Source organism: Rhamphochromis longiceps, linkage group LG1, assembly GCF_057381845.1.
Source record: "Rhamphochromis longiceps isolate RC_006_pf linkage group LG1, R_longiceps_female_GT1.1, whole genome shotgun sequence".
NCBI classification, from domain to species: Eukaryota; Metazoa; Chordata; class Actinopteri; order Cichliformes; family Cichlidae; genus Rhamphochromis; species Rhamphochromis longiceps.
Window position 1 is genome coordinate 24,705,156 of NC_140557.1, and position 12,832 is coordinate 24,717,987.

Genomic DNA, 12,832 nt, shown 5'->3' on the forward strand with positions numbered 1-12,832 from the left:
GTGTTTTAAAATGTATGCATATCAAATTCTCAACACAGGAGCACTGCATATTACTTCTTTTTTCTTTTTGAACACCCCATTTTGTGGATGTCACAGATACAGTTTTACATAATGGCGAAGTGTGAAATCAATAACCAGCCACAGAGTGTTTTCAGTGTAGACACTTGGGCTTTCTCACGATCTCCACGCTCTGGTCTGTGACCTGGAAATAATAGTGTGCAATCATGGAGGAAGCTTCAGCCCCGCCACCCTTTGAAGAAGTGGCAGAGGAGGCTTCCAGAGTGAGGCTTATTGGATAGTGACTCCCTTGCAGTCGAAATCTGTGTAGAAGTGCTGTCCAAATTCAGGGATTTCTGCAAAGCCTCTATTTCCAATCCAGAACCATTGTATCTGGCCAACATGAAATGCCCTATTTTGTAGAATTCTTCAACTCTCGCATATATATGCATTTTCTCTTATCTAGGAGATACAGTAAAGTCCCCACTATTCCATAAGGCATGCATAAAGCCGCTTGTTTTTGTCTCCCTTCTGATAGGACCCACAGTAAGGTATTGTTAACAGAAAGTCTTTAATACAGTGCTAAGATGAGGCTTGTCAAACGCTTCACCTTTGTATTGGTTTTTGTCTGTGCCATGAATACATTTTATGAAACAGACAAGTGTAAAAGATAGAGACAGAAAGAAGACAGAGATAATGTTCAACAGTGCAGATCTGAAACGCAGTGCAGTGCAAAATGTTCCTGGGTTCTTAGGGTTCTGATGTTTGTATGGGGGAGTTCGGGAGAGGGCTACAACACTGAATGTGTACAATGTGCCAGTGGTTTTGGGGATGTTGTCAAAAATGATGGAATTATGAATGAGGAAATGTACCATCAGATTTTGATTCACCGTCTAGAAAAAGGTTTGTCTGCCAATGACAGACAATCAAAACAAACTGCCAAAGCAGCAAAAGAAACTGAGGACTATGCTCCTGAGAGCCCAGACCTCAACATCATTGAAGGAAAACAGAACAAAGGGCAAAATCCAAATAAAGAGCGTTGAATGTCCTTCAAGAAGCCTGGAAAACTATTCCAAATAACTGCACCTATTTTCCATTTGCTTGCAAAATATCTGGACCAGGGGTCTGCAACCTTTTACACCCAAAGAGCCACTTGGACCCGGTTTCCACGCAAAAGAAAACACTGGGAGCCGCAAATACTTTTTGAAATCTAAAATGAAGATAACACTGTATATATTGTTTTTTTTACTTTTATTCTTTGTGTGAACAACTAAAGTAAGTAAGTAAAGTTTATTTATTAAGTGCTTTTCACAGACAGGCAGTCACAAAGCGCTGTACACAAATATTAAAATAAACAATACAATCAATAGATATTATACACAATGTAAAAGATCAAATGTAAACAATGTAAAGAATATAAAATATGTAGATCAACAAAAGGCTTGTTTGAAAAGAAAAGTTTTTAACTGCTTTTTAAAAGAATCCACAGAGCAACTAAGCTGTGTTGCTTATGAAATCCATGAAGTGCTACAGAGAAAATTACATTTTATTTATGTAATTAACACATTTTGAACTCTTAAAGAAATATAACAAAAGGAAAGACACCCAGCTGAACTAAAATGATCCAGCAAACAAAAACTGTTGTGAGCCGCCACCCTTAGCGGCACCCGCAATCACGTCTCGCCGCCTTAACGTCTGTGCCATTTATGCTGGTGTTGGTATGTGTCGGGCTGTGAGCTGCAAAGCTACAGCCGGCTGTATGCGTACAGCAACCGTGTGTGAAAAGTGGTGAATAAAGAGATGCTATAAAGCATGTTCATGCAAACATCGTCGAGTCTGCCGTGGTATGTTTACAATGGGACTTCTGGTCCTGAACCTCTGTGCACAGCGTCTGCAAATCGGGGCTGTACGAAGTCACTTTCATCTTTACGCAGAACTGTAAGCTGTCGTCTGTGAGGCGTGAGCGGTGTTTGTTTTTAACATAGTTCATGGTGGAGAACAGCTGCTGACATAATGTGGATCCAAAGATCCATAACTGGCCTACCTGGGTTCGAAAGTCTCGATAAATGCACGGTGTTTCGGCGGGTACACCGGCTTCCGCGAGTGTGACGCTTATTTTGAGCGATGAAAAAATAATAAGGTATAATTTTATTTTTATATTTCAAAATCACAATAATCTTCCAATTTAGAACTACAAGTTAAAAAAAGAACTAAACACAAATAAAATACACTTCAGCTAAATACTTCTAATTTTTTTCCCAAACCACCCGGAGCCGCAGTATAAGGACAAAAGAGCCGTATGCGGCTCCGGAGCCGCAGGTTGCCGACCCCTGATCTAGACTATAAGAAGTAGCTACATTACGGTACTTCTGTTACACAGTTACACATTATATTATTAGCTATACTTTTGAGAGAATCTCAGATAAATTTAGTTATGAAAATTTACAACTGATTGAATTGATGAAAATGCTATTAAGTTTGGTTTCTGTAACACTGCAGTGACATCAAGGCGCTTGGTATTTTGAGGTAGAGACCCTACAATAATACAGAGAAAGCCCCAACAATCAAATAACCTCCCATGAGCAAGCAATTGGCGACAGTGGGAAGGGGAAAAAAATTTAACAGGAAAAGACCTTCAGCAGAACTAGGCTCAGGGAAAGGCTGAGCGGTTTGGGGTGAAGGGAGAGAGACGGGGGGGGGGATGGAAGCATGTGCTATATACGCATGTGAAGACTGAAAAACCCAAGTGAAGAAGCATCATAGGAAGTTCCCAGCAGCCTAGTCCTATTGCAACATAACTAAGGGAGGATTTGGGGTACCTGATCAGTCCTAACTATATGCTTAATCAAAAAGGAAAGTTTTAAGTCTAATCTTAACAGTAAAGAAGGTGTTTGTCTCCTGAATCTAGAAGCTAGATCTAGAAACTAGAAACTGGTTCCACAGAAAAGGGGGCGTGAAAGCTGAAGACTCTGCCTCCCATTCTACTTTTAAAACTTCTAGGAACCACAAGTAAACCAGCAGTCTGAGAGCCAACTGCATCTTTGGGGTGATACAGTGCTATGAGGTCGTTAAGATAAGGTGGGGCTTGATTATTTAAGACATTGTATGTGAGGAATTTAGGAAAGAGGAACAGGAACAAACACCACCCATCTCTGTAAGCAATGCAGACTCTGCACCCGCTTGATCTTTTCTAAGTTCAGTAATCCAACATTCAGAAGCAGGTCTGAACTAAAGAGCAGCTTTATTGCTTAGTTTACAGGTCATAAAGCAATTTACTGTAAAGCAGGAAGTCAGGAATGCTAAATCGGGTGACAGGGAAAACTCCAAACAGACGGCTCACACAATCAGAGGGGATAAGACGACAACAACGGGGACAAAGAATTAAGGAAACTGAGGACTTAAATACACACAAGGAAGTCAGGGAGATTAAACACACCAGGGAACACAGATGATCCAAGTCTGACTAATGACACAAGGGAAGAAAAACTGAACACGATGCACACCGGATAAGTGACTATCACAATAAAACAGGAAATCACTAACACTGATTCACAGTGATATGACGGAGGCAAGAGAGAGCAAGAGACAGCGAAAGAGACACGGAAACATAGGGACAAGACAGAGACAGACTAGATATGAAAGGGAACTGACTCAACTGAACAAGGAGCAGAGAACTAAGCAAACTCAGAAGCATAAGGAAATACATATCTTAAACCTCAGTCCAGAAATCACTAATAGTCTCAGGAAAACACAAATTACTGTCATGGTCGCAGACCCAGGATCATGACAATTTGACCTTTTGACTTTTAGTCACAGAAAATAAATTATTTTCTTTTAGCAAAGTCATTTACAGAATGTCTTATCACCATTCATACAATAGAAATAATGATTTACATGCTGTAAGTTTCAGACTCAAGTCAAAGCACTGGCATGTCTTCAGTGTGTCTCATGTTCTTGAGTTATAACTACATGTCCAGCTGTGCATCTGGCACAATCACAGCTGCCCATGTAATGCCACAGGAGTTGTGAGAAAGAGGATCTGTCAATAAATGTTAGGGCTTTTGAAGCTCTGATCATCACACCGTTAAAGCGGAGCAGACAAATGAGAGCCTGGCTGATGCAACAGCTTGAAAACATTGGTGAGAGAATTTGTGTCTCTCAAATGTCATGTTTCTATACAGATTAAGTTTCACTACAAGCAACGAAGGCTTATATACATTATACAAAGCAGCTCAGAAACTAGATCATTCATGAGTGTGTTTATTATAATATCCTAATATAATCTCCATTTTAGCACATTTGATGCTAATATGTTGCTATACCAATATAGTCCATACCCATATCCATATCAGCTAATCCTCACTAATCCACAAATTACTGATGGTTTACAGTTTTTCTGATTTTGTAAAACACTAAATCCCCTTTTCAAAACCAAATGCTCAGTGTCCTTAGCCAATTTATTAAATCACTCAAAGCCTTAAACAATTTATAGTTAACAAGTCATTGACTCATTTCCCCCCCAAAAAACATCTGTAAAACACATTTAACAGTGATGTATTGTACGTATGATGCGTGATGGTAACCACAAGTGGCAATGGTAAGTCCTGATAAAAGTTAAAAGTTATGGATGCCAGCTATGGATGGAAACAAATCTGAGAGGTGGGGGAGGTGAGGCGGTGGATGAAGAAAAAAGGAAGGCCGGTAATTTCAGAGGAAATTTAAGTAGCTGTGACAGACCAGGTCCTAGTTGGTGGAATGACAACGAGGGAATCGGGACAAAGACTACAATCCAATCTCAGCAGATGCTCTGTGGCCACCATTATCAGGAAATACAGAGAAGATAACAGGTCCTTTAAAACAAGGCAGCGAAATACAGAAACACAGAGGTGCTAAAGACAGTTTCAGTTTTGAAGGCACCAACAAGTGTCAGCCTTTTATCTTTCAAACATGTCCTCAGCTCAGCATGGTGCACAAGAAGGAAGTGTAGGGCACTCTCTTTGAGGAGGATGACAGCAAAGTCTGCCCTGTGTCCTGGCTTTGACCTGATGCTGACCTTATCAAATGAATTGCATGTTGCCTTTGATTTTACAGTTAAATTTAGAGTCTGTAATGTCCTGTCATGTCTCAGTGTGACTGATAAAATCCAAAGACGATTGTGTCATGAATGTGTTTGTGTTTTATTTTGACTGTGTGTGTGGTATAAACAAATTGTTTTGCTTTAGGGTATCTTTTAGCTCACCGGGTTAAGCAAGCGACCCATACGACATGAGGCTAACGCAGCAGCAAGGGTTCAAGTCTGCCCTGGGCCATTTGCCGCATGTCTTCCCTCTGCTCTCACTTTCCTGTCATCTCTCCCCTCTGTTTCTGTCATAATAAAGGTGGAAAAGTACTAAAAATATGAAAGAAAGATTTTATTTGGCTTTGAGTATGAATAAAACAGGTTTAAAGAGATTCTTTTGATTACCCAGAACAGACACAGGTCTTATGAATGTAGCTTGAATACTTTGTTTTATGTATACACCAGAATATTAATTTTCTAACAAAAATACTAGTTTTATTTTGCAAATGATAGAGTTAAAGTGTCGTGACACATTGCACATAATAACTTTATCCTTTTTTTTGTTTTAATCAGTGGGATGCTATCACAGAGATGGATGAACAGAACAGACCTATACACACCTTCCAGGTTTGCCATGTAATGGAGCCAAACCAGAACAACTGGCTGCGGTCTGGGTGGATCCAGCGACAAGCTGCACAGAGGGTCAGGACTACATCACAAAACTTGTGCAAAGACAAACACTTGAATAGAAATCTTTGTTTGTGGTTTTGACATTGCCCCCAGGTTGAGAAAGAGTCACACTCCCTGGAGGAAGTTCAGTCTTCTGTATAACCTACCGGGAAATACAGACAAATAGCTATAAGAACCTGACACTTTGCTTAGGACCGATTTCTATTACAGTCAACACAGAGTCTATTGTAACAAAGATATAGTAAGATGCCTTCTGTGCACATTGGCTGGTGGGAAACACAACTATGTTGCTGCACCAAGTTTCACATTTACCTCTTTTTGTAGACTGAGAATTGCCCGCATACAGACTGTTAAATCAATGCACTCGCTCGCTCGAGGGGACTGAGCCGTCTGGCATCGTGACTTGAAATAGTGGCTTCTTGATAGAAGAACGATCTGTCCACTGAGCTTCAGGGGAGGAGTAATGATTAGCCAATCAGTGCCATGGGCAAGACTAACACCATTGTCAAGCTGTTTAAAGGCATCGTGTGCCACCACAGCGGCCTGCGCTCACTCGGCTTCTCCACCCTTGAGGCACGGCTACTGCACAACAAATGGAGAAACATGCTGAACTGTTCTTACCTTGCTCGGTGTCGCTCATAAAAACAAGTTTGTTAGCATGGCTGTGCATCAGTATTAACTTAAAAATTATGCAAGATTTTAGTGGATATGTTGATCTAAAAAATACTTAGAGAGTAATAAAAATAGTCAAATGAAGCACAATTTGAAAGTATAAAGCAATAATCTTCGTGTTTCTTATGGGGAAGGAGATTTTTTTTTTTCCGTATGTGCTAATAGAGTCCTATTATGTTTGCATTTTTGCTTGTACAATATCCCCTTAAAGTGTGTCCTCTCTTCTTCCCAAAACCATTTAAATTTTGTCTGTAGAAGAAAAAACGGAGTTACGGTGATTTGAAGAGAGCTTGTGAAATGGGCTTCGTTTTGTTAAATAAAGGGCTTAACATAAACACACTTGTATGAAATTATTGATGGTTATAATACTGACGTAATTGTTTAATCTATGTTTTACCTCAGGTATATGTGGAGCTGCGCTTTACACTGAGAGACTGCAACTCCATCCCTTGGGTTTCTGGTACTTGTAAGGAAACCTTCAATCTCTTTTACCTGCAGACAGACGGGCCGCTCCCCGACAGCACACGCTTCCGGCCTACTGACTATGCTAAGGTTGTCATGTTTTTATTCTTGTCATGTGACAGAACTGTCATTGTGTGACTTTACGTGAGTAAAGCGTGTGTTTGGTTTAAGGTGGACACCATAGCAGCGGATGAAAGCTTTACACAGACCGATCTTGGAGATCGTGTCCTTCGACTTAACACCGAGGTCAGGGAAGTGGGCCCCATCACACAGAAGGGATTCTACCTGGCCTTCCAAGATGTGGGAGCTTGTATTGCTCTTGTGTCTGTAAAGGTCAGTGAACAGGGTTGCATGACTCAGTCTCGCATAGACTGGGCATAAACTCAGTATTACTTCTTTAACCTGAACACTGTGTTTTCCTCTTTCACATAAGGTCTTCTACAAACGGTGCCCCTCAACTTTAAGAAACTTGGCCGCGTTTCCTGAAACAGTGCCACAAATGGACTCATCCTCTTTGGTGGAAGTGAGAGGTTCGTGTGTGGAGAACGCAGAAGAGAGGGACACGCCCAAATTGTACTGTGGTGCTGATGGAGACTGGCTGGTACCACTGGGCCGCTGTGTCTGTAGTATTGGCCACGAGGAAATGGACGGCTACTGCCAAGGTGAGAAGCAGCCCGAGATGTATCTCTGAGTGTGTGTGTGCATTTAAGATAAGATAAGATAAGATAGAACTTTATTAATCCCTCGGGTGGGTTCCTCTGGGAACCCTCTGGGAATTTGTGTGTGTTCCTGTCTGCACTCATTTTAGAGAAGTATGGTATGCTAACAGTGTGCTAAAAAAGCAAAGAGAAGAGAAGAGGAGAGGAGAGGAGAGGAGAGGAGAGGATGCGTCATGCTCACAGATCTCCAGGGCCTCCCAGTCATCTGCAAGAGTTTGACTTTACAGGACTGATATTCCCTCCTCTCGTTCTAAGATCCTGCATCCTTGTCTGATCCTTTCCATCCCCATTTCTCTTCATCCCTTTTCAGCCCCGCCTCCCCCTCATCATCGTCTCGTCTCTCTTGTCCACTTTGTTTACTCTTCGCTTCACTCCCCATCCTTTCTCTCTTCTTTTATTTCACCATTTCAACTCACACTCTCACTTTCCTTCGTTGCCATCCTTTTCTGCTACGTGATCACAAACAATGCAAATAGGAAGGGATTGTGTGTATCACTTCAGAGTTTTCGGAATCATTACTTTGGCTCTCATGAGATCCCTCTCTGGACTCTGTCAATTATGTGGCTGAAATGGGAAAGTAATTTCTTGTAAAATGAAACCGTTTGTGGATTTCTGGTATTTAGGTCTGATTTTTTGCCCTTTGATACCTAAAAATGTACAGAAGCTTCTTGTTAGGATGCTTCAAATTCAAATTCAAATTCAAATTCAAATTTTATTTGTCACGTACACAGTCATACACAGTACGATATGTAGTGAAATGCTTGGACAACTGCTCGTGACCTAAAGAAAACAAAAAAGGAAAAGGCTATGAATAAGATAGGAAATAAATATGAAAAATTAAAAAGGTTAAATTTAACTAAGAAGCAATAAAATATAAATTAAGGTTAAAAATGAAATAACTGTACAACACAAATTTGAATGAAGGGTAAATTTAACTGGGAAGAATAATTAGTCCAATCAAAATAACCTAAATGTGATCCACTGAACAGATTACAAAGGACTTAAAGAAACTGTTTACTTGTTTCAGATGGTCTTTGGCCTGCTCTCTCAATTAGACAATGATGGAGGGCTAGCTGGCTAATTGCCTTCATTTGTTAGTTTCACAGCTAATTTAGCTCACACCTAGTTTTTGCTAAACCTTTCTTCAACCTTCCCTTTCATTACAAGACTCAGACTTACTTGTAATTATGGCAGGAGCTAAATTGAGCCACAGTGCATGATTACAATTGAAGAGCACTCCGTGTTCCTTACTATATTTTATAGACTTACAGCTGATTGGGGTGAAATTCATGTAGTAACCCTGTGGTGATGTAGTTACTCAGAGCATTACAGAGAGAACTCCAGCAGTCATTAGTACAGCTGATATGTAGGATAGGCTCTAATATCGCCTTTATTTGCTCCTCGGGTGTAATTTTTTTTTTCTTTTTATCTTCTTCTCTTTTATCTTCCTTTTATTTATCTTTTCTCTCTCGCTCGCTCTCAATCATCTCAAGTTAAACAACACAGAAGCCTGTCAGGAGAGATTCCAGATGAGACGCCAGCTTAGGAGCAGTACTCTCATGGTGTCCCTTTTATATGTTCTCCATCTCTGCTCTCCTTTTTCATCCCCTCTGGCTGCCAGTAGTTGCTCCTCTCAAATGTACTCAACCCACTTGGCAGTTGAAAAAGATGTCTGTGTTAGCGTGTTTTATCACAATGTCTGATCCTCACTCTAATAAACCTAAACTGACAAATGCTGTTTATAAATTTAACAAATCAAATTAACTATCCAGAGATATGAAAGAACTGTGAAAGAAGAATAGTGATGAAACGCACTCACCAGCCACTTTAATAGGTATACCTACTCAATTATTTCTTAATGCGAATATCTAATCAGCCAATCACTTGGCAGCAAGTCAGTGCGTTAAGGCATGTAGACATGGCCAAGGCGACCTGCTGAAGTTCAAACCAAACACCAGAATGAAGAAGAAAGGTGATTTAAGGAACTTAGAACCTGGTTGCTGGTTCCAGATGGGCATTTGTGTACATCAGAAATTGCAGATCTGCTGGGATTTTTCCACAAACAGTCTTGAGGGTTTACAGGAAAGGGTTTCAAAAAGAGAAAATATCTAATGAGCAGCAGTTCTTTAGGCTGGGATGTTGAGGGATAATGGCCAGACTGCTTTGAGCTGATAGGAGTGCAGCAGTAACTCAAATGACCACTTGTTAAAATCAAGGTAAGCAGAAGAGCAACTTGTTGAACCTTGAAGCAGATGGGCTCCAGCTGCAGAAGGTCTCACCAGGTGCCACTCTGATGAACTAAGAACAGGAAACAGAGGCTACAGTTCATGCAGGTGTACCAAAATTAGACAGTAGAAGACTGGAGAAACCACACCTGGTCTCATGAGTTTTGATTTCTGCTGCAACAGTTGGATAGCTAAATACATCAAATATCATAGATCCATGAACGCATGGATGTATCCTGTCTTGTATCCTGCCCATCTGAGCATAGTTTAAACACCACAGTCAATCGGACAGTGTCCATCCCTTTATGACCACAGTGTACCCATCTTCTGATAGCTGACTCCAGAAGGATTATGTGCCATGTCACACATAACAAATGCATGTTATTGAGTTGACTCAGTAACATGCATTGGCCTCCACAGTCAACCAGATCTAAATTTAATAGAGCACCTTTGGGATATGGTACAAAGAAAGATTTGTATCTGCCAAATCTGCAGCAACTGTGTGATGCTATCATGTTACTATAGACACTGATCTCTGAGGACTGTTTCCAGTACCTTGTTGAATCTGTGCTGTGAAGAACTAGTTCTGAAGGCAAAAAGCTGCAACCATGGCCTAGCAAGCTGTAACTAATGAAGTGTTTTTCCTGTGATTTCTTTAGCAGCAACATCAGCTTTAGCATACACGGCTGCATGCACATAATACTTAAGCAACAACAATGGTGACATTAAGGTTAATTAATGCGATTGTAGATGAAGGCTATGATGCAGTCACTGAATACTCATATGTGGTTACATCCTGCAATCAAAAGCATCGTTGGCATAAAAAAAAGCTTCAACATATAACAACAACATCTTAAAAATTAATTAAATGATTAATAAAATAACTAATTAAATTTCAGTTGTTAATAACTTTTGCGGGCTGTAACTGTGGAATATTTCAAAATTTAACTTCAATTAGTAAAATCAATTAGTAAAATATTTGATCAGGTTTTTTTGTGATCAGCTAATCGAGTAAGTACTACATCTATAAATCAAACAAAAAGAAAGAGGCAGGCTGAGCATTTACCAAAAGCAGTACCCTCCTGTGTGTTGTCTTTGCTTCGACTGGGCCTTTTCCCATCTCTGCAGCGGATGCATGAACATGAAACGAATATTGATCTTATTATCAGATTGTCTGAAGGAAAACAAGTGCATTTCCCAAAATGGGTGTTCCTCTTAGACTCACGCATCTACTGTAGGGTCCCTAGTGAAGGAAACCAGTGTTGCTTTTTTCTTTGCTGCGGTTGTTGCTGTGGTCAGAAACGTCAGGTTATTTCTATCAGGGATGGTCTACTGTGGAAATCTGAAACAGCGAGAGCGTCAGCGAACTTACCGTTAGGGTTTAAAGTGGTGATGAGTAGAAACAACGCATAATGGCATGATAATTAATGATTTATGACCAATCACCCCTCCAACCCCCCATCAATAATTTCCATAGGTCCGTCAGAGCATATGCAGTAATGAAGATGTGCACTTTGCTTGGAGTTGCAGGAAGTTTAGGCATGAACTTGCGATGACTTCTGCTTTCTCCTCGTTTTCATTTTGGAACACTGCTTCAAAGGGTACTGTGATCAAAGCTGTCTGAGAGGCAGCATGGGGAAAGAGCAAAAGAGGGAGAGAGAGGGGGAGAGAGAGAGAGCGAGGGCGAGAGAGAGAGAGAGAGAGAGAGAAAAGGGAAAGCCCCAGCCTCCCAAATATAAGCAGAGCTCTGCACTAACACGTCCATCTTTCCCTCCCAGCTGCCTAAACAAAGGCATCAGCGCTTATCAAAAGCTGCTCTCCACCCCAATAGCATTCTGCCAGACTGTTCTGACATCTCAATCGAGTGTCTTATTATTCTATTCCTTTCATTCGTTGTCAGCCACAAGAGGATTACTCAGAGATAGGCTGGTTATATCATGACCTAGATAAGGCAACTTCATAGTGCTAATGCTATTTGTTCCACATCCTTTCGTCACAGCAGCATATTCATAAAGAGGCAGTGAATTGTGGGTGAAGCTAATAGAGATGTCTTTTCAGATTTCATGTGAATCAGAGTCGATATGCAGACGAAACCAGAAACCCACCAGTAGGATAAGTGATAAGTCTCAGAAGCTGAGAAATGAAAATATTATGGTTTCAGCAAAATCTTCTTAATTTTCTTAAAAATGCATTGCATTTTTTACTTAAACTCCACCTAATCCAGCACAGTTTTCCTCTTTTTAAATAAAGTTAATGGTAAAAATGCAAATGAAGCAATTTAGGAGCAACAAGCTGAAGTTGCTTAGTCTCTATTTTTGTTGCTTTCTGTCTTTTGCCACTTACCCTGACCATGCCACAGAGCTACAGGCTTTGACAGTAGGTTGCTCACTGATGACTTCCAGCCTGAAGTTGTGACCTTTAAATTTGAGTAAAATGGAATAGGAAATGAGGAATCGATACATCTCTTAGGTGTGTCTGAGTGTTTGTGCCCCTCTTCTGTCCATTAAGGACTGTGTTTACTCTGGCCTGTAACGCAGCGCAGACGAGAGCATCACTCATTCTCTGTGAACTTCCTATCTGCATATCAAAGCTGAGAGTCCAGGGTAAACATACTCTTCAGCTCCATCTGTTTCTGACAACGTAAAGCCAAGAGAAAACTTCCAACCCCACACATCCAAACAACTCAAAATCTCTTGGTTGGTACGTCATTACATTCCTGCAAGTGTGCAGATGTTGCACTTCACCAAGCTACAGTAGGTTACCTGCTGAAACTTCAACAGTTGATGTGTTTTGAATAACTGTGGATAGCTTCTCTTATCAATGTTTTATGGAACGAATCAAGATGTATAATTCATTGTAGCAATGAAACCACAGAGAGCTATCACCTAATGTTGAATTTCACCTTATCTTAAATCTGTATGTCAGCAGCTTCCAGCTCAATGTTTGGTTTTACTTACTGTCCTTATTAGCAGTAATTTCAGCAGACCAGCAGCAAAACGAATGGCACT

At 40.5% G+C, this 12,832-nt stretch overlaps 1 protein-coding gene across 1 annotated transcript in view; it reads left to right on the forward strand.

Annotated features, from left to right (window-relative positions):
* Positions 1-224: 224 nt before the first annotated feature.
* LOC146678781 (ephrin type-A receptor 6-like) overlaps positions 225-12,832 on the forward strand; it is a 52,641-nt gene continuing 40,033 nt past the window's right edge. Inside the window, exons 1-5 of the mRNA XM_085413388.1 lie at positions 225-281; positions 5,630-5,758; positions 6,821-6,970; positions 7,052-7,213; positions 7,314-7,542. Of these exons, the coding sequence (XP_085269514.1) occupies positions 225-281; positions 5,630-5,758; positions 6,821-6,970; positions 7,052-7,213; positions 7,314-7,542 (727 nt within the window). The remainder of the gene's footprint in view (positions 282-5,629; positions 5,759-6,820; positions 6,971-7,051; positions 7,214-7,313; positions 7,543-12,832) is intronic.